The sequence below is a fragment of the Populus alba genome, chromosome 5 (genome assembly GCF_005239225.2).
Source record: "Populus alba chromosome 5, ASM523922v2, whole genome shotgun sequence".
Lineage (NCBI taxonomy): Eukaryota > Viridiplantae > Streptophyta > Magnoliopsida > Malpighiales > Salicaceae > Populus > Populus alba.
This window is the reverse complement of record NC_133288.1, coordinates 18,095,025-18,121,168: the sequence shown is the minus strand read 5'-3', so window position 1 is coordinate 18,121,168 and position 26,144 is coordinate 18,095,025. Positions and strand designations below refer to the sequence as shown.

The 26,144-nt window shown below is 34.0% G+C and overlaps 2 protein-coding genes across 3 annotated transcripts; one reads left to right on the top strand and one right to left on the bottom strand.

Annotated features, from left to right (window-relative positions):
- Nucleotides 1-20,822: 20,822 nt before the first annotated feature.
- Nucleotides 20,823-23,103, top strand: LOC118029223 (glycolipid transfer protein 3). 2 transcript variants are annotated; one of them, XM_035033052.2, is made up of 6 exons: nt 20,823-21,238; nt 21,352-21,407; nt 21,659-21,789; nt 22,338-22,473; nt 22,607-22,750; nt 22,851-23,103. In XM_035033052.2, the coding sequence occupies exons 1-6, from the start codon at nt 21,067-21,069 to the stop codon at nt 22,884-22,886; spliced, it is 675 nt and encodes a 224-aa protein (XP_034888943.1). In that variant the 5' UTR covers nt 20,823-21,066; the 3' UTR covers nt 22,887-23,103. The 2 variants fall into 2 exon arrangements, with proteins under 2 accessions (XP_034888943.1, XP_034888944.1); XM_035033053.2 differs by having other exon boundaries at nt 21,090-21,231.
- Nucleotides 23,104-23,736: 633 nt separating this feature from the next.
- LOC118029187 (endoglucanase 25) lies at nt 23,737-26,129 on the bottom strand. Its single transcript, XM_073409414.1, has 6 exons — nt 25,709-26,129; nt 25,314-25,609; nt 24,731-25,201; nt 24,512-24,644; nt 24,217-24,389; nt 23,737-24,138 (listed from the first exon to the last, which is right to left on the bottom strand). Exons 1-6 carry the CDS (start codon nt 26,127-26,129, stop codon nt 23,737-23,739), a joined length of 1,896 nt encoding a protein of 631 aa, XP_073265515.1.
- Between the last annotated feature and the right edge of the window lie 15 nt (nt 26,130-26,144).

The following is a 26,144-nucleotide window of genomic DNA, read 5'->3' as shown; positions in this document are numbered from 1 at the left end:
GTTAAGGTCCATGATAAGTTTATATTATACTTATTCTTACACCATTAGTGTACCCTTTTCACCTTGACATAATTAACTTAGCTAAACATAATGAAAGAAAGAAACATAGATGAACAAGATAAGAACATAAATGAGAAAGAAGTTAACTTAGTAAAGGAAAGGAAATGAAGTGCATAAACTTGATATTAATGAAAGCAAAACATAAGCAATTCAAAGAGAGAAAGCAAGAGCATGATCTTGATCTGCAAACCAAGATGCCTCAATACATGGTAAGTGCCTCCTTTTATAGGCCAAAATTTGGAACTATTGATTTGTTGACTAATTGATGAGTGGGTGGCCACATCTTGACTAGATAACAATCCTTATCTTCTTGTCTGATCAAGACGTCATTGCTAACATCATAATTTGCCCAGAATCCTCAAGAAGGTTCTAGGAAATTGTCTCAGCTTTCCAACAAAAAAAAGATGAGGTCATTTGGACTTCTAGAACTCAAAATATGGGCTGAACACTAAATAGTGTTTGGGCTGCAGGACAGCTTCGGACTTCTTCGTTGTTCCTTCAATTTGGACTTCAAAACGACCTTTTTCAAATCTTGGGCTCCTCATGAAAGTTGTAGGCTTTTGTCTTACCTTTCCATCCATATAAAGTGGACCTAAATCCGAAATCTAGAGCTCCAGATATGATCCAATTACCGAGCAATGTTCCGGTTTGGACTGCACCGACATCTCTTTTCTAAGTTTGGCCATCTCTTTGTCCTTTAACTTTCAATGCTTAAACTCATCAATCAATCCTTTTATTTATGTGATAGTCCTGCATTTAAAATGAGCATTTACCATAAATTAAGGTATCTTATAATATTAAACTTGTTATTATAAAAACATGCTTTAGTTAAGGAGTTATTGATACTTCAAGTGCAAAATGATGATATAAAACCTTGATAAACATGCACTTTTAAGTACTAATCACACCCCCCAACCAGCTTATTACTAGTCCCTAGTAATCTAAAGCGTTAAAATAGAGAAACAATTTGCAAGTTCCACAAAGCAAGGCATTCATCATTCAACTTCCATTAATCTATCCAGATAAACAAACTCTCATTAAATTTATATTCCTGCTTCATACTTCGTAAACAAGATATTAATAAACCTTCTTTTTGTGTGCTCAATGAAAACATAGATGATGGGGCTTTTGTTGGAAGAAAACAATATTATGTTCAAATGTTTAAGGTGAACTTCCTTGGGTTGGGATTTTTTTTCTTTTTTTTTTCTTTTTTATTTTTTTTTATTTATATACACATACAACTTAAAACACAATGTATCTTTAACCCATGTAACGAGTTTTAGGCTAATGACTCCCAGACCAGTTGGTCTTAGGGCATTAGGTGTTGAGACACCCCTACGAGCTTAACAACTCGGGTTGCAGATACTGATACGTAGATAGTGCAATGTTTGATTCCCTTAAGCTTTTCTCCTTAACCCATGTAACAAGCTTTGGGCCAATAGCTCCCAAGTCAGTTGACTTTAGGGTATTAGGTGTTAAAACACCCCTTTGGGCTTAATTGCTTAGGTTAGGGAGGCTACGAAACCAAACTTATCCACGTTTTATTATCATCAATACTATCTTCTTTTTTTTTTTTTTTTTCTCTTTTTTTTTTCTTTGCAAATTATATACTATCCTTTTTCCCTTAGTTGTTACCTTCAACAAAAGAACATAATTAATGTAATAATCCAATGTGCAACCCACAATCATATGTTAAAGTGTGTGTGTGAAAATGAAGGTTTAATAATACTTGTTAAATGAGTATAGGAGCAGAATCAAGTGATAACAATGTGAGAGTTTGTAAACCTGAATATTTCAAGAAGTATTATGATAGACCTTGGTAATGAAACTTACTAAGATGCGTCTCTAGAGTCAATAAAATTGATTCCATACTTTGCCATCCTAATAACAATTTTGTCAAATGGTTTTAATAATAGCAAAAACAGTTAGCAAGTTAGTATTTTTTTTTTTTTTAAAACTACTACCCTCTCCCCCCAACCAAAACGAGACATTGTCCTCAATGTTCGAAGGTAGAAAGATAGAGTATAGAAGACATCACCTGAAACAGCGAACAATGACAAACCTGAAACACACTTAAACAAACAAAACAAAACAATATGCTATTAATAAAACCAAAAGACACAAGGTTTTACAGATGAAGGCTCAAATCTAATCTAAGCTTTTTACGGCTTTCCTTAGTTGACCAATCTAGACGACTCATGCAGGGATCAATGACAGGGATGAAAGATTGTAGTTGGTCAATCAATTGTTCAGCAGTAGCAGCAGAGATTATGATTCGTCGTGCCGAAGATGTTAGAAATTCCTGTTCCACAGCTTGATCAAGGAAAGACAGCAACTTATCATAAAAACCATTAACATTTAACAAACCTATAGGTTTATGGTGAATGTGCAGTTGGGCCCAAGATGAAATATGAAAGATCTCTTCCAATGTGCCCAGACCACCTGGTAAGGCAATGAAGGCATCAGCATGGTTAAACATGGTATTCAGTCGATCAAACATTGTTGGGACCTGTAGTTCTTCTCCAATTGTTTTTCCAATGATGTCCCCATTTGCTAAAGCTTTGGGGACAACCCCCAAAACTTGACTGCCTCCCAAAAATGCAGCCATTGACACACCTCCCATTAACCCAAGGCTGCCTCCCCCATACACTAAATGAATCTTTCTCTCAGCTAGTACCCGACCAAGATGATTTGCTGATTCTAAAAACTCTTTTTCTTTCCCAGAACTGGATCCACCGAAAACACAAATATTTCTTATTTGATGACTTGAGGAACCTGCCATTTCTACACACTTCTATATTTGATGAATATATTGGATAGTAGAAATGAAGGGAAGGAAGGAACTCTCTCTCTCTCTCTCTCTTTATTAATTATTTATTTTGAAAAAGCATGTATGTACAGGTAGTTGTGATTGTGGCTCACATCTTCCCTTGGTTTTACGTCCAAGAACGGCTTAAACGCCCTCTATGGGTCGGGGATAGGCTTCCCATCCAGTTTTCTTAAAAACTGGCAAACAGGGTCTTTTTTAGTCAGATTCCCAAGACTAAGTCGATCATGTTCTTTATGGAATTGTGGCCATAAATCATGAATTACACGATGCACATCTCCACTAGGATGCGTCTCAAGGGTCAACAAAAGATTATCTAAAGACCCCTTACTCAGGCCATCCTTAATGAATTGTATCTTATCTTCACGGTTTACAGATACCATTCCTAAAGAACGACATGTCGTATTACAAGTCCATTTGGCACATCGATGACAGACTTTCAGTCGTTTTGCACGACGTTTCTTTGCAAAAGTGCTTTTACCTGTTCCAGGCATGTGTGAAATGAAAGAATTGGATGACTCACCTGATAATCGAACCTTTGCTTCAATTAACCAACGGATATCTTCAGGAATTCCATGATTCATTAACAACCTCAATCTTGCACACCTAGCACGGTAAATTTTATTAATCGCATGTGGAGGCAAAGAGGGAAAATACCTTTTCAACTTTTCAAGAGTGGTGTCCATTTTCAAAAGAGAATTAGAGAAGCGATTCAAAGAAGGAAGAAAGAGCTAAGAATTATACAAACATATACAGATATCAGTTATTTGGGAAACTGAAAGAACCGACTTAAGTCACGGAGTACCGTTATCCGCCATTTGACCGGGGTGAAAGAGAGACTAGCAAAACAACAAAACACAAAACAATGTGAGAAAAAGAATCAATCTTTATATACAGGATCACTCAATTCAATAGAGTCATTTTCAACCGAAAAATTGTCAAAATAAACTTTCAAACGATGCCCATTTACCTTGAAAACATTGCCATTCTTTGGATTCTCAATATCACAGGCCCCATATGGATACACATGTTTCACAATAAAAGGACCGCTCCATCTTGTTCTTAGTTTTCCAGGAAATAAATGGAGTCGAGAATTATAAAGCAAGACTTTTTGACCAACATTGAATGTTTTTCTCAGTATTTTCTTGTCATGAAACTCTTTAATTCTTGCTTTATGAATTTTTGAATTGTCATATGCATCATTTCTTATTTCCTCAAGCTCATTTATTTGCAATTTTCGCAGCTGACTAGCATCATCAAGGCTTGAATTGAAAGCTGTAATAGCCCAATAAGCTTTATGTTCAATTTCCACAGGCAAGTGACAAGGTTTTCCATAGACTAGTCTATAAGGTGACATACCTAATGATGTTTTATAAGCAGTTCGATAAGCCCAAAGTGCATCATTAAGTCTTAAAGACCAGTCTTTCCTATTAGGGTTCACTGTTTTCTCCAAAATCTGTTTGATCTCCCTATTAGCAAGCTCTACTTGTCCACTTGTCTGAGGGTGATAAGGGGTGGCAACTTTATGTGTGATTCCATATTTCTTCATTAAAGACTCAAATGGCTTGTTGCAAAAGTGTGTTCCACCGTCACTTATCATGGCTCGAGGGATTCCAAATCGACTTAAAATGTTTTCTTTCAAAAACTTTATCACTATTTTGTGATCATTGGTTCGACTTGGAATTGCCTCTATCCATTTTGAAACATAATCTACTGCGACCAATATGTACAAGAAACCAAATGATGGAGGAAATGGACCCATGAAATCTATACCCCAACAATCAAAGATCTCAATGACAAGAATAGGATTTAAAGGCATCATGTGACATTTCGAAATAGATCCCAACTTTTGACAATTTTCACAAATCTTACAGAATGCATGTGAGTCTTTGAACATGGTGGGCCAATAGAATCCACTTTGTAAGATTTTTGCAGTAGTCTTTCTTGATGAGAAATGACCCCCACATGCCTCAGAATGACAAAATTTAATGACACTACTTACCTCATTGTCAGGAATGCATCTTCGAAATATTTGATCAGGACAATATTTGAATAAATAAGGGTCATCCCAATAAAAGTTCTTGACTTCGTTCAAGAACTTTCTTTTGTCTTGGGTACTCCAATGAGCTGGCAATTGTCCTGAAACAAGAAAATTAACAATATTAGCAAACCAAGGCATCGTAGAGACAGAAAATAAAGATTCATCAGGAAAGTAGTCATCGATTGGTGTAATGTCAGATCTCGAATCGGTTGTCAATCTTGACAAATGATCCGCGACAACATTTTCGGTGCCTTTCTTGTCTTTGATTGTGATATCAAATTCTTGAAGTAACAAAATCCACCGCACCAATCTAGCCTTAGAATCTTTCTTAGAGAGAAGATATTTCAATGCTGCATGATCACTAAAAACAATAACAGGTGAGCCAACAAGATAAGATCTGAACTTGTCACATGCAAATACTACTGCAAGTAATTCTTTTTCAGTGGTAGTGTAATTCATTTGAGCACTATTTAAAGTTTTACTTGCATAGTAAATCACATAAGGTTTCTTATCTTTCCTTTGTCCCAAGACAGCACCCACGGCATAATCACTAGCGTCACACATTATTTCAAAAGGTAATGACCAATCAGGAGGTTGAATGACAGGAGCAGAAGTAAGCAAGTTTTTTAAGTTTAACAAAGGCTTCCTCACAATGTTCAGTCCATTCAAAAATATTATCCTTTGTTAGAAGGTTACTCAAGGGCTTAGATATTACACTAAAATCTTTGATGAACCTTCTGTAAAAACCAGCATGTCCTAAGAATGATCTAACATCTTTAACAGATTTTGGTGTTGGTAAGTTGGCAATTAACTCGATTTTAGATTTGTCAACCTCAATTCCTTTCGATGAAACAATGTGACCAAGTACGATGCCGTTTGTTACCATAAAGTGACATTTTTCCCAATTCAGTACAAGATTCTTCTCTTCACACCTGCTCAAAACCTTTTCTAAGTTAGTCAAACAATCATCAAATGAATCACCAAAAACAGAAAAATCATCCATAAAAATTTCAAGAAAACGTTCAACCATATCACTAAATATGCTAAGCATGCATCTTTGAAACGTGGCTGGTGCATTACATAATCCAAAAGGCATCCTTCGATATGCAAAAGTACCAAATGGACATGTGAAAGTAGTCTTCTCTTGATCTTCCAATGCAATTTCAATTTGATTGTAACCTGAATAACCATCTAGGAAACAATAAAATTCATGACCTGCAACTCTTTCTAGGATTTGGTCCATGAAAGGTAAAGGGAAATGATCTTTTCTAGTCATTGAATTAAGTTTCCTATAGTCAATGCACATGCGCCAACCCGTAACAGTCCTAGTTGGAATTAACTCATTTTTCTCATTTGTTATCACAGTGACTCCAGACTTTTTTGGGTACAACTTGGGTAGGACTTACCCATTTGCTATCAGAAATAGGATAAATGATTCCATTATCTAGAAGCTTAATGACTTCATTTTTCACTACTTCTTTCATATTAGGATTAAGCCTTCGTTGCATTTCTCTAGAGGGTTTAGCATTTTCCTCCAAATAAATCCTGTGTGTGCAAATCAAAGGGCTAATTCCTTTTATGTCAGCTATGGTCCATCCTAATGCATTTTTGTGCATTTTCAGAGTCTGTAATAACTTACCTTTTTTGATGCGCATTAAGTTTGGAAGAGATTATTACCGGAAAAAGTTTCATTTTCTCCCAAAAAGGAGTATTTGAGATTAAATGGTAACGGCTTCAATTCAGGTTTTGGTGGTTGAACACTTGAAGGTATGGGCTCAATTGATCGTGGTGGCAATTCTTCAATTTGTGGTCTCCAATTGCATGCCTTTGATTCCTGAAAGTAGACCATTTGCAAATCATCAGATTCATCAATCTCAGTTTCACTAGAAGTGGTTTGAAATTGATCATGAACTAATTTTTCAATAAAGTCCACTTCCTGTAAATCATTATCATCTCCAGGTTGCTTGTAAATGTTGAAAATATTCATCTTCAATGTCATGTTTCCAAATGATAGCTTCATCAGTCCATTCCTACAATTAATCAATGCATTAGAAGTGGCAAGAAATGGACGTCCTAAAATGACAGGAATTGAATTACATGCTTCAACAGGTTGCGTGTCCAAGACAACAAAATCCACAGGATAAATGAATTTATCAACTTGTACCAACACATCTTCAATTATTCCTCTAGGCACTTTTACAGATCTATCGGTGAGTAAAAGAGTTACAGAGGTTGGTTTTAACTCACCTAGATTGAGACTCTGAAAAACTGAATATGGAAGTAAATTCACACTAGCTCCAAGATCAAGTAAGGCTCTTTCAATTTTATGTTCTCCAATAAAGCAAGAAATTATAGGACAACCAGGGTCTTTATATTTCAAAGCATTATTGTTCTGAAGAATGGCACTTACTTGTTCGGCTAAAAATGCTTTCTTTTTCACATTCAATTTTCTCTTCACAGTGCACAGATCTTTCAAAAATTTAGCATAGGAAGGAACCTGTTTAATAGCATCCAACAAAGGTATATTGATCCTTACCTGTTTGAAAATTTCAAAGATTTCAGAGTTGTGACTAACTTTCCTTTGTTTGATCATGGCATGAGGAAATGGAAGTGCTGGCGGGGAATCAGCCTTTTCTTTGCAATGTTCAGGTTCAACCCCTTCCTTACCCTCAGAGATAGACTCATCATCTTTCTCACAAGGTTCAAGAATAGGTTTTTCAATAACCTTACCACTACGAAGAGTGATGACTGATTTGACTTGATCCATGTGTTGGCTTCCAGAACTACTTGCATTTGCATTGTATTGCCCCTTTGGATTTTGCTGTGGTTGAGAAGGAAACTTACCTTTCTCTTGGAAACTGAGAGTAGATGTTAATTTTGCAAGAGCATCTTTAAAATCGGTCATGCTTTGAGCAAGTTGAGTGTTGATTGTCTCCTGCTTTTCAATGAATGCATGCAATGTGTCCTCAAGATTTCTTCTAGGAGGTGGAGCATAAGGAGGTGCATATCCATGAGAATTTTGAAAATTATGGTGTGCTTGAAACGGTGGCTGTGAAGTTTGTGCATTGTTGCTATCACTCTTCCAACTGAAATTTGGGTGATTTCTCCAACCAGGATTGTATGTTTGCGAGTATGGGTTATGGTTGGGCCTTTGGAAACTGTTTAAAGCATGGGCTTGTTCATGGAGGCATTCCTTAAAAGAAGGCAAAGTTGGACAATCATTTGTTGAGTGTTCCTTGGTTTCACAAATTTGACACACAATGTCTTGAACAGATTTTAATTGACCACTCTTTTTCAATTCAAGTGCCTCGACTTTTCTAGCTAAAGATGCAAACTTGGCTTGGAGGTCATGATCTTCCCTAAGGTTGTGCATACCCCCACTAGATGTATGAGGTTGAGTTTTACCTGGTGCCTCATAAGTACCTGTGGTGTCCCAATTTTGAGCATTTTCAGCTAGCAAGTCTAGGTACTCCATTGCTTCATTAGGGTCTTTATCTTCAAAAGTTCCATTGCACATCAATTCAACCATTTGCCTATCTCTAGGTGTTAAACCCTCATAAAAATGTGAAACCAATCTCCATGTTTCAAAACCATGATGTGGGCAAGTATTAAGCAAATCTCGATACCTATCCCAACATTGGTAAAATGTTTCTCCTGGTTTTTGAGTGAAAGTGATGATTTGTCTTTTGAAAGAGTTTGTTCTGTGAGATGGAAAAAACTTCTTTAAAAATTGTTGTTGCATTTCATCCCAAGCACGAATGGATCCCGGTCTCAAATTTTGTAGCCATGTTTTAGCTTTATCTTTTAATGAAAAAGGAAAAAGCTTTAATCGAATGGTGTTCATGCTACAATTTGAGTCATTATATGTATTACAGACCTCCTCAAATTCCCTTAAATGCAAGTATGGATTTTCTAAGTCTAAGCCATGAAAAGATGGTAAAAGTTGAATAATGCCTGGCTTAAAAGTAAAATGAGATGCATCAGGAGGGAAAACTATGCATGAGGGTGCACTTGTTCTTGTGGGATTCATGTGGTCTCTAAGTGTTCTCATACGGTTATTCTCATTATTCTCATTATGAAGTGATTGATTATCTTCTTCGGCCATATTTTCTGAAAATGATGAGGATATCCTACAAAGTCTACCACTTAATGTACGTGACCAAACTCTCATGCACGTGTAAGAAGAGAATAAAAGCAAGAAAAGAAAATAGAAGAAAAGAAACAAAACAAAACAAAGGAAACAAAAATAGATAAAATGAAAAGTGAAAAGAGAAAATAAATTAAATATTATAATTTATACAAGAATTTACCTCCCCGGCAACGGCGCCAAAAACTTGACACGACCAAAAGCTTGATGTCTTTTCCCAAGTGCAGGAGTGTCGAAGTAATAAATAACCCGGCAAGACCGGGGTCGAACCACAGAGAGGTTAATTGTATAAATTATAAATAACAAGACAACAAAACAACAACAACAATAACAATAACAACAATAATACTCAGTACGTGGCGTTGTTACACCTGAGAATGATCCAAAAGATCGGGTCACAGGTTTCCAGCCTATATACTAAGTTTATGAAAAGATCAAGAGGATATATTACAGAATGTAAATAATAATAATAATAATAATAATAATAATAATAACAATAATAACAATAATAAAAGCAGAAGATGAAGAAATTAATGAGAACTTTGAGATGAAAGATTAACGTAAGGATTAAACAATGATAAAAACAAATGTCAAGGTTAGAGGATCCACTAATGGTACTTCAAACAAGTATAATATAAACTCTTATTATTCAATTGGAAACCACACATAAAGGAGGTTCCAATCAGATTATAAATTGTTAACATGATTACATTAGTTATCTTATTCGAATAAAGCTAATACTTGTAAATGTTTGCAGGCATTTATGATTATAACTTATGTTAACAACAAATCAAGTCCCTTTCATAGCTCAGGTGTCGGTTATACCATACAGTATGGGCTATGAAAGTACCAAGTATTTGTTGTACCAAGTGTTATACAACATAAATCTAGATTAACCATTTAACAAGCAAAGTATTAAAAGTGAACAAGATAACAAATATAAAACATGTTAGTATCCAACGTTAAGGTCCATGATAAGTTTATATTATACTTATTCTTACACCATTAGTGTACCCTTTTCACCTTGACATAATTAACTTAGCTAAACATAATGAAAGAAAGAAACATAGATGAACAAGATAAGAACATAAATGAGAAAGAAGTTAACTTAGTAAAGGAAAGGAAATGAAGTGCATAAACTTGATATTAATGAAAGCAAAACATAAGCAATTCAAAGAGAGAAAGCAAGAGCATGATCTTGATCTGCAAACCAAGATGCCTCAATACATGGTAAGTGCCTCCTTTTATAGGCCAAAATTTGGAACTATTGATTTGTTGACTAATTGATGAGTGGGTGGCCACATCTTGACTAGATAACAATCCTTATCTTCTTGTCTGATCAAGACGTCATTGCTAACATCATAATTTGCCCAGAATCCTCAAGAAGGTTCTAGGAAATTGTCTCAGCTTTCCAACAAAAAAAAGATGAGGTCATTTGGACTTCTAGAACTCAAAATATGGGCTGAACACTAAATAGTGTTTGGGCTGCAGGACAGCTTCGGACTTCTTCGTTGTTCCTTCAATTTGGACTTCAAAACGACCTTTTCAAATCTTGGGCTCCTCATGAAAGTTGTAGGCTTTTGTCTTACCTTTCCATCCATATAAAGTGGACCTAAATCCGAAATCTAGAGCTCCAGATATGATCCAATTACCGAGCAATGTTCCGGTTTGGACTGCACCGACATCTCTTTTCTAAGTTTGGCCATCTCTTTGTCCTTTAACTTTCAATGCTTAAACTCATCAATCAATCCTTTTATTTATGTGATAGTCCTGCATTTAAAATGAGCATTTACCATAAATTAAGGTATCTTATAATATTAAACTTGTTATTATAAAACATGCTTTAGTTAAGGAGTTATTGATACTTCAAGTGCAAAATGATGATATAAAACCTTGATAAACATGCACTTTTAAGTACTAATCACATCCTAATTCCAAGCACTAGAGAAAAAGATAAAGTAATTCTTGGTTCAGTCGAAGACTTTCCACTTTTCATATTTCACGAGTCACAGCCTATCTTGAACAACTCATACCAGCATTAGTCGTGGAAAGTCCAGGAAAACCTTTGAAGTTTTTATGTAACTTCATTAATTAGTAGCACTGTATGAGAAAACTAAACAAAAGTTAGTTTATTTTCTCATCTCATAAATCTGTTCTAAGGTTTTTCATGGAAAACAACATAGAAACTCCTAGGGGGAGAGAGTGACTGATCTTCCACCATCTCCATCAATTTGCTCAGCAAATGAGAGCACTAAATGAAATTGTTTTGGTCACTTAGCAACAACTCTGAGCTTTTCCTTTTCTATCACGAACCATACAGCCAGTCGTTACTCCCACTATGTATAAAGAACTTCACTTTCTAAAATGGACTACCCATAATAACATGCAAGAAAGCGGACGAGAGTATCTTTGCACCTTTACCATGTTAGGAAATCAATCGCAACATGAGCATACACAAACATAACCCTTTAGGCACATCTATATAAGTTAAAGGATAAGGCCACAACCAATCATGACCACACCCATCACCATTACAATCACTCCTTTATATATTCCAACTCGAGTGGTTCTGAATGTAAAAGACAATGACGAGAAGATAACAAAAAGGTTGCTCACCAACCAAATGATTCTCCATTGTGCCATAATGTATTAAATACTCTTCTTCTCAAATATTTTATCATCGTGAAGATGAATCTAAACAACCATGATGGTTTCACTGACCCTAGAAAGCATGTGTAGAATGTTAGAAGCAGTCTTAATTAAATTGATGATACAAAACAACTATTTATATGCAAGATTCTCCCTACAATATTTCTTGGGTTTGCATGAGCCTAATACTACAATGTAGAACTCGATTACATATTCAGTTTCTTTGATTTATATAGCAAGATGGTTACTCATTTTAGTATTAGAGTTCTTATTAAAAAGAGCTCAACTAACCTCTTTGTCATTACTAAAAAAGAAAGAGAAAACACTAGAGCCTAGCTAAAGAGATTTAACAAAAAACAAATGGTCAAAGTGGAAGGCTTGCTTAAGCGAGCTATAAAAGCATATATTAGTAGAGTACATAATCACTCTATGTAGGAGGGACTATAAAAAGTCTTTTTAATGTCAAACAAGACATAAAAAATCATATACATGTAGAGAGAATAAGTATGGTAAAGTAAAATCACCCATACTTTCACAAATAAAAAATAAAAAGAATCTTCAAAACACAAGTAGCCACCAATCAACTCCCATACACTCAAAAGTAACCCTAGAGGTATAATGTGAAAAAGATTAGTATATCCAGAGCTAATAGCCGCTCATTTGAACACTATTAGAGTAGAAGTGCAAACAACCATCAAATGGAAAGATTTCATAAAGTATTTCACTACTTATAAAGAGAGAGATAATGATAGGCACAATCTAAATAAATATTTTTATGCTCTCAAGAATAAGATAGAAAGACTCATTGCTAAGGGTATCTCTAATAATTTATTTCAAAAAAGATCATGGAAAATAATGATAAGAAATTGATGCTCCATATAAGTCATTACTAGAGATCAATATGATCTTAAAAGGAATATCAACAAGAGGAGATTCTAGTGGGAAATGAAAATCTTATAGAAAACAAGTATTCTTCTCATGATTTCTAAACCCTTTGTTTGAGCCTAATATATTAACACTAGAAGACAAAAAAGGAGTGATGTTTTCCCATAAAAATACCCTAGCAATTACCATAGTCCTATCCAACCATAATATGTATAGGGTGTTAATGAAATATGGAAGTACAATCAGCATACTCTCTAAAGATGTCATAAAAGCAAAAGGCATACCAATAGAAGGTGCATTAGACCTTTTTATTACCATTAACACTTACCCTAAGTGTCACACTGATCAAAAAACTTATATTGTGATCAAGATGAATTTGGCTGCTAACATCATGCTAGGAAAACATCTACTGCATGAGATCAATATAATAATTAGTATGAAATATTTAGCAATGATTAAAATATGATGCATTAAGAGTTGTTGGATAACATAGTATTGGTCAAGAAGTTAAATGAAAAGTGGCATATATGTGTAGACTTCATTGTCCTTAACAAAACATGTTCTAAAGTTAGCTTTTCACTACCAAAAAGTAATAAGTTATTAAATTCAACAACTAGATTTGAGTACGTGAATTCCTTAGATGTTGACTCAGGGTATCACTAGATACTTATACATTTAGATGATAAAAAGAAAATAACATCTATAATAAACAAATAGGTATTTTGCTATTGGGCTATAGAATGCACTATAGAAAATAACTTTGAGTGGACTATAGAACGCTAGAAATCTTTCACAAGAAAATAACTTTTAAGAACATCTTTAATTTTGAGTGGACTATAGAATGCTAGAAATCTTTTAAAGAGTTAAAGTCTCATTTCTCCTCTCTAAATGTCTTTTCATATCCAAAATAATAATAGGATATTTTCATAACATAGGAGTATCAAACCTAGAAGTGCATACATTACTGATACAAAAGGAGGAAAAATTTTAAAAACTAGTTTACTATACTAGTAGAGCCAATCATAATGCTAAGACTAGGTATTTAAAGATTGAGAATGTGGCTTTAGCGCTAATTAGTGTAACAAGAAATATGAAGTCCTACTTTTAGGCACACTAAGTAATTGTGATGATTAACTAACCTCTAAGACAGATTCTCCATTATCCTGACTTGTATAGATGATTAGTGAAATGAGAAATAGAATTAAAGGAGTTTAGGATTAGATATCAGCCCAGGCTAGTTATCAAAGAGCATGTAATGGCAGATTTCATTGCTGAATGTTCATTAACAAGATATCCTATGCTAGAACAGTATAAGATATCAGATTCTCAATTTGCCTCAAACTTATAGGTATTATATATTGTTGGATATTTAAACACTAGTGGGAGTGGAGTAGGAGTTATATTGACTAGAACTATAACAAGATTTTTTAGTATTGTTTTCGTTTTGAGTTCTTTTCCTCCAATAATGTAGAAATTCTTTATACATAACTTCTTTATATATTTAGTGACTCTAAACTTGTTGTGGGACAATACAAAGAATAATTTGAAGCTAAAAAACCCTCCACGATTAAATACTAAAAAAATATTTTAGTTCAAATCCATTTAAAAAGAAAGGGGAAAAGTCAATCTCTATCCTTAAAATTATATGAGAAGAAAATGGAAAGGTCAACCCCCTTTAAAAGCTTGTGAGTAACAATCCAAAAATTTCCCTATAATGTATAGATTGAGGCACTAGAAAAAATCAGTGTAGAAGAAAGAATAGATATGGTGGTCACCATATCTATAACGTTAGAGGAGGATTAGAGGACACCACTAAAATAACACTTTCTCATATAAGAGCTATCACTCAACAAAGTAAAAGATGTTAGGGTGGCAAGACATACATTTGGATATAATCTTCTAGGTGACGAGTTGTGCAGAGGTTTAACCACTGAATCTCTGCTAAAATGTCTATCTTTAAATTCATGTATTGAAGTCATAGGAAATTTCTATAGTCATATATAGAGAAATTAATATCATCTATTTATAAAGAAAATTTAATGCACCTCATGTACATGATTGTCACTCTAAGAATGTATCCTTTGTGTATAATAAGGTATGTTATTTTTCACCATACACAAATTCTATAAGTCAATTTTCAACTTGAACACGTGAAAAATTAACATAGGGGGGAAAAAGACAATACACCTTTTAAAAATATATTTTCCAACCATTTAGGCTAGGCCTAAATAGTTAAAGATTCAAAACAATAAATATATACAGACACCACCCTTATACATTGAGCTACTTGCTTAAAAAGTTAAACATGCAGACACCACCTTTATAAGATGAGATATGCTAGCATTGCCACCCTATTATGGTGAGCTACACTTTGTCTCTCCAAGTAAATTAGGGGATGATGTGTTTAAATATCTCATACTACCCAACAATATAGGCAAGAAGATCTAATACTTTATTACACACAAAGACTTGATTTTGTATACAATTTATATTTTTTGCATCATTAAACTCCTTTGCTAAACTAACTTCAACATCGTAAGATCCCTTAAAACATACAAGGGACTTTGTTTTACAAGTTACAATGCATTGTTGGTCATAGAAAGCCTAAGAAATCCTTTACTGTTTTTTTTTTGTTTTTTTGTAACTTCATCAATTAGTATCTCATAATTTCACTATACAATTGAAACTTTAAAGATCAATCTCTTCAAAAATCCCAAAAAATGTTTCCAAACTTTAAATTTTAAACCATCTTTATCAACCCTACTTACAATAACAAGAACAAAACAAACAACAACAACAAGTTTTTTTACAACAACAACACTAGTTGTTTTATCCATTTCAACAACAACAATAAGGCTACTAACAAGAAACGCCTTAATACCCATCATTATTCACTATGAATTTCAAGTTGGAATGTAATGTAGATAATGGTAATAAAAAGGTTAGTGCTTTAAATAATCAAGATGAAGTTGCTCTACTGCTGGTATATTCTTGATGGAAGTGTGATGTAGACTTCTTAATTACATAGTCAAGGAACCCACAACGAAGATGATATAACTCTTAAAAAGCCAAGAAATTAGGTTTGATAGGAATGTGATATAATATAAACATGTCTCAAGGCACCAACACTATTGGAATAAAAAAAAAAAAAAAAACTCACCCAACAAATACTAATTCGCTAACAAGAAGTATAAAGAATATGCCACAAAGTCAGTTATACCTTAATAAGTCAATTTATTTTTTGTCCCAATAAAGGAAATATGTTGCGTCATGCAAATCACAAGTTTATTTCATAAATCCATGGTTACAATAAACCCAAAGTATGTTAAATAAGCCCAAATATTAAAAAAAAAATAACAATAACAAATCTGACATATAAACTAAAGTTGTTGTATCTAATTAAACAAAATAACCTAATATAGATAATTTTTCTAGTTTAAATAATGTCATGAATGAAATTCTTATTATAGAAACACTAAGATATTTGTTGCCACCTTTAGATATCCAAAAAGTTAGGAAATTGATTGTTAAAGTCGTCTTCCCTTTAATTACCTTGTTTGTCTAGGATAATTAATTGTAGCTTTAAAGAATCATTTTAAAACATGGAAACCCTTGTTGCCTTCCTTTAACCTTCCTTATAGAATTAAGAAACTCTCCAACATAAGCTAACCAATCTTTCAGTAAATACCATTGACGCTTCTTTCCTTGTGTATCTAGGATGAATAAGGAATCCTTGTAAAAAAAGATTTTGGAACATTAATGAATCATTGTCACACTTAGATATTATGTTACAACTAATTAAATTTCCTTGTAGAACTAAGAAAATCTCAAAATAAGATGTCATATCCTTGTAGGAAAATGATCATTACCAAATAAGAAGTCCACAAATCAAAATAAAGTAAATAACAAAATCCATACATCTTGTTTTGATGTATATCACAATGCCTTCCTGAACTCCAATTGACTTGAAATTCTACCCCATGATAGAAGAATATTCTAGGCAACTCTGGGTAAATTTTCAACTTTATCTAAAGGTCGGATTGAGAATTATAATTGTTGTCATAAAGCTAGAAAGTAGGCACAATTACACTAAAATCTGAATTTTTTTATTCAACTTTTTTCTTGGATTGTATCATTCAATTGGATCAGGTTGAAAATTTTACCTAGAGTTGCCTAAAATATTGTTTTATTTTAGTATAAAATTTCAGTTCAATCCAACAATCGGATTAGAAATTATTGTTATTGTCGTAAAACTGGACAATAGACATAATTATGCTAGAATCCAAAGTTTTTTATTCAAGTCTTTCCTGTATGGTATCAAAGTAGGCATAATAAGCCATCATTCTTGGAGTCCTTGGATCGTATCAAAGTGGGCACAAAGTACAAACGCATGCCACTTTAATGTCTCTTTCTTGGAATCCTCAAAAAGATTTTACCACTATCAGAGAAATTTTTTGGTAATTTATTTATAAACATTTAATAATCACATTACTTTTGTTTATTTTAAAGAATTTTTTTTATAGGTAGGATTGATGAGCCCATTGACAACAATTGTTTTTTATGATGGTTGACATGGCTAAGGGCTAGTGGTACTCTTGGTTAGTGGCAACATATACGGCTTGAGACATGGAGGTTATGGCTAGTGGTGCAGATGTTGTTGATTTGGGAAATAAGAAAAAGAAAGTCTCATGTGTTTTTTTAGGATAACTCAAATTTTCAGGCTTTGGTAGTGGGATTTTATCTTATGGAAAAAGAAAATTATTGTGAATGTTTGGGCTATATATCTTAAGATGGTTTCACGGAGATGGTAAGATAGGAGGCTTTTAAAGTTTCTTATCTATTTTGGTATTTTGACAAGTAAATGGTGAGTAAGTATTTGGGTTGTTTATGTTAATTATATTTGACTTTATATGATTGGAAGTAGAAGAAATATTATTTGTGTTGTAAAGTCCATTTTTGTTGAAAGAATGTCCAATGTAGAATCCATTTCCTTTATGTTATATATTTTTATTGAGGGATTGTCAATAAAATAAGATTGGTGAAGAAAAAGATGCAAAAATTGTATTGTTAGGATACTTTAGACATTAAATCAATTATAAAGACAAACTTATAATATTGTTGAACTTTCTCATTTATTGATTTTGTGCATTTCTAACTCATTAGGTAAAATGTTATTAATTATATAGATAATAAGATATAAAATGCAATTTTTTAAAAGATGATGATAAAGTGTTGTTATGCTCAAATCTTTAGAGAGTTGAAGTAATTTTCTCAATAAAAAAAAATAAACCCAAGAATTGGTCTGTAAGGCCAAACACATCCATGACGTTTGATGTTTTTTTTTGTGTTTTCAATATCAAAATCCTATTTTAAAATAAAATTTCAATAAATTTCCCTGCCAAAAACATTCTTTTGTATCTACTTTATTTTTGGATGATAAAAATTCTCTTTTTTTTTTCATAACTAAACACCTTTCTATTTATCTGATTCTATCTGGATAAGAAACAAACTAAACCCTTAAAAGAAGAAGAAGAAGAAGAAGAAGAAAAAGGAATTGTGAAATCTCATAACAATATTATTTTTACGTTTCACAACTAAGAATTTACATGTTGTGTTATGTGTTCACGGTCCGGTCCGGTTTTAACCAAAAAATTCAACCAAACTGAAAAATAGTATTTCTTGTTAATATAACCTGGACCAAACTGAGAACCGGTTCAAGTCGAACCAGTTTTTTTCGGTCTGGGTAAGTATTTTAGCATAAAAAACCAGAAAAACAGAAACCAATGAAGATTTGTAAAGGCCTTCATGAGTGCTAAAATGAGATTCCTTGATTATATAAATAATGAAGTCAAATGTGGGCAAGAGATGGTATTTGTATAAGCTAATATTCATCATATCACTAAGTTAAATCAAAGAAAAATTTGACGTTAAATATCAATCACTGAGCTATTAATCACAACAACCACTTAGAAATTCAAGAAAAGCAACCATCAGGCATAAAGGAACCTTCAAGGTATAAGAATAGTTAGAAAAGCAACCAGTAGCTTGGATTTAGTATTGGTTTTTGCTCTTTGGACTTGATTGTCTGGCATAGATCATTATTCACTCAATTCCTAGATCCTCCTCTTTGTTTTATTCTTATTATACAGTCGGACTTCCTTATGAGTTACGAGGGTAGGAAGGGGGAAAGGGAAGGCTAGAAAGGGGGAAAGGGGGGTGGCGGCTTAGAAAGGAGGAAAGTGATTTAGGGTTAGGGATGGTTCTTTTTATACCTTTTTTTAAAGTTAATTAGATTTAATTAAATCGGTTCAGTTTGGTCCGGTTCAATCGGTTTAAGCTTTTTTAAACCAGAACCGAACCATTTCAGGTTGCTTTTTTTATTTTTTAATCAGTTTATTTGGTTTATTCTATAGGTTTAGTTTTTTTGGTTTAATCAGTTCGTCGGGTTTTTTTAACACTCCTCCTATATAGCAAGGTGAAATGACAACGAAAGAGATGGCAATAATCAATATTTTCTGCATGCTTTTCTAGAATGAAAATATTCAAATGAGGAGAAGAAAATTGTAACTTTAGTGTGAAATATATTTTTTTTTATTTGAGTGCATACATCTCTTGAAACCATAGTTATCAAACCCGACTCGGGGTTGACCCAACCAAGGATCGCTCTAGTCACTAGGTTAACCTGCCGGACCAGTCCAGGTTTAATAACTATGTTTAAAACTATTAAAAGATGATGTGGCTGGTTGTACTTATATGTATCAAAAAAAATGGATTTCACTTAAAATTATAGAGAAAAAAATAAAATAAAAACATAAAATTTATGGAATAATCAATCAAAAAGTTAGTGTATTATATGTTAACTTAAAAAATCTTGGGAATGTTGTTAAACCTAGCTTAAAGATAGTGATATCATTTTTTTAGTTTTTTTTTTAATTATCACAAAACCAAATAAATGATGAAAAATGTATTCAGAACAAAGAACTTTAGAGAGAACCTAGGTGGATAATGAGGTGATGCAATATTGACATCAATTTTTTAAAAAAATTAATGTCACTTTTTTTTTAATTTCCACCACTCTTTTCTTTTATAATGTGTATGTTTTTTCCCCCCTCAATAATTTTGAGCTAGTTGATGGTGGTCATACTAGTATTTAAATGGTTTTTAGGTTATTAAATGCATTCAAAATAGGAAAAAAAAAATTAATTATGTGTTAATTTATTATTTATTTTTTGAGGTTTACTTTGAAGAAAGAAACAAACAAAAAAAAAATCATAACCCAAAAAAAATAATAAAAATATTTATACATAGGATATTTGAAAGATTATTGACATGTAAGTAAATGTTTGGTGGATATGGTGCCCCCAATGCTCAAAACATCACTCATTAAAATTGATTTTTTTTTTAATTTAACAATTTAATAGGATATTTGAAAATATGGTATCAATTACTTTTTGTGTTTTTTACTTAGAAATGAATTAAAATATTTTTTTAATTTTTAAATATTATTTATAATATTAACTCATAAAAAAATTAAAAATATCAAAAATATTTAATTTATAATAAAGAGAAAAATAATAAAATAATAAAAATTTTAAAACTATTTTTAAAACATAAAAACTAGGATTCATAAATTGCAATTTGCAAACACGACAAGGGCTTCGTTGAAAATCTGTTTAACTTTTGTAGATGAAAACTAATTAGTCTTGCTTTTGTTGTCCTTAGACCTGTTTGAAAATATAATTGTAATTGTTTTTTAAAATATTTTTTATTTGAAAATAAATCAAAATAATTTTTTTTATTTTTTAAAAAATTATTTTTGACATTAACATATCAAAATAATTTAAAAACACTAAAAAATATATTAATTTAAAAAATAAATAAATTTTTAAAAAAATATTTTTAAAATATAAAAACAAAAATGTCAACACGGCAAAATTATGATATTCCATGACTGGTGAAGGGAAAATTATCCTTTGTTCCGATGCAATCATGCAAAGGACCCACCTCGCTATACTTTGTTAAAAAAAAGGAAATCAGTACACTGATTTCAGAACTCTGACGAATGATATGGTAGGACAGACGGTTGGGATTGAATGTATAAACAAAAGATTATATTAATTTGAAAATAGTAAATAGGATAAGCAGATAGATAACACCAAGGTCAAATACAATGTCGCCATCAACATCTTGTAGTAGAATATATGAATCTATGTATAAAAATTATCTGAAGCACCATAAAAAAAGCTTGGAGTTCAGGCAGAACAAGTTACCACTGCTATATATCTCTCAACGTCTCAAGCAAGCTACAATACATTAGTCTTTCAGAATATCACTGACAAGCAACCGCCATTGAGACCAAACTCAAAAACAAAACCTTCCATTTCTCTGTTATATTGGAGAAACCCTTTTGTTGCCTAGACCCCAGCAGTGAAAGAAGAGGCAAGAATCATCTTGAAGATGAAAAGGACGAGAGAAATGGAGAAAGGATCAGAGATAAAGTCTGCAATCGAAGAACTTTCGATGCTGATCGAACTCAAGCCCACAGGTGACAATCTTGATAGGACTGCTACTGTTCATATACCCACAAGGCCCTTTTTAAACGTCTGCAACCTTGTTATTCAGGTTCTTGGTAATTAGTTTGTTTTCTCCTCTCCTTTTAATTTATCTCTAGTTACTTGCTCATTCAAGACCTACAATCAGCTTGACTTGCTCTCTGTTCTTCTGTTTTTGTCTTTTATGAAGATAAGATAGGCCCAACAATGGCGGTTTTGAGACAAGATATCAATCAGAATATTCAGGTAAGTAAAGAATATTGAAGGACTGCTCAAGCGTGTTTCTTCGTTTTCAATAATTACCCTCCATTTGCCTTGACTTTCTTTCTATCATTTCAACAAGCTAGCTCTTCTGGGCTTCATTTTTTAACCAGGCCCAGGTTACTCCTGTCCATGTCCAGCATTTGTCATTTTTCTTGCTGAATGCTTGTAGAGCAATGGCTTTCTATTCTTTCTATTTATCTGACACATATATTCCTCTCATGTTTCTTTCGTAGAGATTGGAGATGCTATGTAATTCTGATCCTTCAATATACTCCAATTTGGTTGAGATTTTAAAGAAAGAGGCCGATGAAGGCAAAGCAAGAAAGGGTGCCAGCTGCAGTAAAGCCTTTGTGTGGCTTGCCAGGTACAAACACTTGTCAGTTATAAAGTAATGCAAATCTAATCCCTGCAGCCCCATCCACGCGGTTTGTTTTATACATTTATCAGAGCCACACAGGCATCAACATAGTTATGGTACTTGTTTAATGAACAATTACAGCTTGCAACTTAGTGCATTGTGCCTGTGACATTGATATCAACGAGTTTGACTTGGCGATTCTGTGCATTATACCCAGTCTTTAGCTAACTTAATGGCCGACAAATCGAAATCATGCAACCTTTTTAATTGCGGGTTTCTTACAATGTCAATTTGTCTCTTTCTGCACAAGGCGGACACATGCTGCTATGCTTTCTCGTTTCATAACTTTAGACCATCCAAAACTGAAAACTACTTAACACAGCGTGGTCCTACCCTACCATAAACTGGACTGACGTGCTTGATTCCATCCATGCTTTACCATTTGTTTTGAGCTATATACATTATTTAAACCTGGTAGTCTCATCACCAGCTTATGATTGCATCAGATGCTGAGTACTGATTTAGATAAAAATGAAACTCGTTTTCCTATCCAGATCCTTGGATTTTACGGGTGCTTTGTTCCAAAGATTAGTGGCGGATCCTGGTCAGAAAATGGAGCAACTCGTGGAAGAATCTTACAGCATCACTTTAAAGCCTTGGCATGGTTGGATTTCAACAGCTGCTTATAAAGTAATTGTATAAGCCTTATTACTTCCATTGATTATGTCACAGAACTTAAACATTGCTTCTATAACATATGGGGAAGTATGTATGATATTAACTGCTTAAAACCAATCTTGAATTGACAAATAGTGTTTTGCAGGTTTCTCTTAAATTACTGCCTGATAATAAAACGTTCATAGATCTGCTCATGCCAAAAGATGAAACCTACGACAACCTAAAAGAGCATATGCAAACATTCATCTCATTACTTGTACCTTTTCTAGAAGAGATCCACTCTATTCTGGTAGGCCTCCAAATGAACGTTTTCTGACTTCTCTACACACTGTTTCTGTTATTTATCTGGATACTAGGAACTTTTCTTTTCCTTTTTACCGATTTTGCAGATACTGTATGGATTGGATAGGCTGAAGTCTACTTAGGATGAAGAAGCACAAAGATGGGGAAAAAAAAAAAACTCACACAAAGAATGCATAGCAAATGTACAGAGTTTTGTCTTATACATAACCTCAAGTTCTCTACTTAGTTTCTTTCGTGTAACTATGAATTTTGTGAATAACTGGAAAAGCTATATGGAAACTATGCTGTAACATTAACTTATTGTAATGTCCACATATGGCCGCAAAGGCTTCTTGTTTAGATTTCTCCTACCTGGTCATAGTAGGAACGAGTCTTTTGAATGAACATCAGGCAATGTTCTTAATCCCAAAAGCTGTAGCCACAACAATCTTGACAAAAGTTGTTCTGGCCTCTTCCTCCTCTGCCACTCTCATTAGTGCTTCAGCGGTTTGTTTCAGAGCTCGGGCTGAGCTTCTAGAAACATTCTAAGAAAAAATGCCTCCAACCAAAGGTATCTTTGTATGAGAGCTAGTGAATTTTTTCTTTGGTGCGTCATTCCAGCTTACCATAGAACAAGCAAGGAACTTCCTATCCTACGCAACAAACTGACAATTGGCAGAAGTGCTGTAAACCCATAAGCAACAGAAATTTTTTTGGAAGAAAATTCCTTGATGCACCAGCCATGGTACGAAATGCAATTCAACACGTTATTTGGAACGTTGAACAGAAAAATTTACATCACCTTCCTTCCTCTTATTACTTGGACAAGTACGGTTACAAGTTCGGAAGGCGAAGAAAACTGAGATTTATCCTCAAGTGCATTTCTTCAAACTCTCATCTTATTCAAGTAACTATCAGCTATCATGACTTTTCCTTTTATCTTCATCGTTGCCTTCATTCTTCAATGAAAGTTAGTGACCAATTGTATTGCTTTCAAGTAGCTGGTGGAACTAATTGAAGGTTTTTAAAGATGCCAGTCAGGTCAATTCCCCGATTAGTGCCATTTGAATCAGAAGACTTGCATGGTGGATCATGAAGCGCTATAAGTGCTGCAACTAGACCTGCATTACTCGCTATGGTTGGCTCGGTGAACCATGGCTTGTCCCTGTCATCCAAAAAATTGTCAAACTTGTCTGGCCCTGCAACCATGGCTCCAAAAAGAATATTTGGATTTGGATCCGTAGAGTATAACCATCTATCTCCCTCCGGACAAGAGTAATGCTGATCATCCAAAGGGATTGATGCCGCCCTGTGATGGACATGGTTTGGATATTTGTTTCCAAAGCCAACCATGTAGCTCATCTTCATTGGATTATCTCCTAGTATGTAATTAACCTGAGAAAAAAAGGAACAGTGAGACAATTTGTAAGGCCTGATTTTACAAAATTCAACACTGCCACTATAAATGCTTGCCTGAGAGATGGAGAATTCTCGCAACATTTCCACAGAGTAAAACTCACTGCTGCAACTTACACCTGATCTACGTAGAAGTTCAAGGTAGTCACTGTATAATTTTCCGAGGAAAGATGCTGTCGCAGCAAACTGGAGTGGCTCACCATGATCTGGCCTTAGGAGTATCAACCCACCTATATCAAGAAAAAGGTTTGGGATATCATGAACTATGAGATGGCTAGGTTGCTATGCATTTGCACATCTATCCACCGAAAAGCACATATATTTTAGAAACTGTGTTTGATCATGACTTCACCTGGTGTCCTGCTGTAGATTTCGTGAGAAAGATAGGAACAAATGAGCAGATCAATCTTATTCGAAGAAGATCCTAAACCAACTTCGTAGGGATAGCCAAGGTCATGAAAGTATCGAAGTCTTGTCAGCAAGACCTGCCAACATTACTTGAAAGTCATTATAGCAACAAAAAGTCAAGTACACAAGTAGCACACCTCATGGAAAGTCTGATCAAAATTACCGCATTAGCAGTAAGCTTGTTGTTCCAATAGAAAACTCCTTGCTCTGACGCTGTTTCTTCTCCCTCTGCTGCACTAAAACTACTAGTAGCATATCCAAGATAAGAAGTATTTCCAGTAGCAAAGAACAACCAAGTTGCTCCCCATATCAATTCATCTTGGTAACCAGATGAATCATAATACATTCTTGCCTCTCCTCCACAATCTTCAACCGCGGTGTAAGTACCTTGATGGTGACCCGTGTCATTCTTCGTCGCAACCTCAAATAACTTCTCTGCTGACTGGATTAGTTTTATTGAGTAACCAGTGTCTTCTTTGAAAACTATCGATGCTGCCGATAATGCTGCCATAATTTCTCCTGCTAAATCAGAAGCTGTTTCATTGCAAGCTGAAACAGGTCTCATATAGTTCATGTCTTCTGGTCTTTGCCAGCAGGTTACATCATTATAACCGTTTGTATGATTTCTTCCAACCTAAAATTAGGAAAAAAAAAGAGAGAGATCATTTACTTGGTTTTTCATTCAATACTGGGAACATGGATCATGTTGCAAAGTTTTATAGAATGCCTGCCTGAGAATATATTACTATGGGAGCTGTAGTTGAATTTGGAGGATCAAAGATTTTTAGCAAGTAATCACTGCCCCATCTGATAATGTCCTTGACATGATCAAGCTCACCTATGCTGTCGTATTTATCATGATATTCAATGACAGTCCAGCTCAAGAGGGTAATGGTATAGGCTGTGGGGAAACTGAACTTTATATTTTTTCCGGAATCATAAAAGCCGCCCTTGAGGTCTGCAGGCGGATTACTCGTATTCCCATCTTGCAACCCTGAACTTCCTCGAAATTTGACAGGACTATTGCTTGGATAATTCCCAGCTGAAAAAATAATCTCTTCACTGAATTATACAAGTAATAATATCACATAATCACTTGCAGAAAATAGCTTAGTCTGATAAAAAAGAAACAAAATATTACACTTTTGAGCATCGAAGAACATCAAAGCTTGGTTTAATGCGAGCGTGATATTCTTTGATTTTCCATGGTGCTTGTGCTTATGAGGGAGAAACTGCACTAGTAGAACAATTGCTAGGACAACAAAAACTATGAAGATGGAGACATAAACAAAGCGCTTGAAGTATTTCTTATCTGTTATAACAAGTTCGTAGTCGAAGGATTTAGAGTATCGAGAGGGAAGTGAATCGTGGGTAGTGTTTGATTGCGGAGCAAGATGAAAGTCAAGTTCCATTGAGTTCCATTGGCTTGCTGAAGGTAGAAGCCTGCCTGCCTCAGAAATTGTATGAACAAACCTCACAGGTTGATGGTCTATATCAGATGCATAGTTACGATCTGCGTGCGACACAGAGGTATGAGTAGGCGAGCCTATAGAATTAATCATACTCGGGTTAGTTGA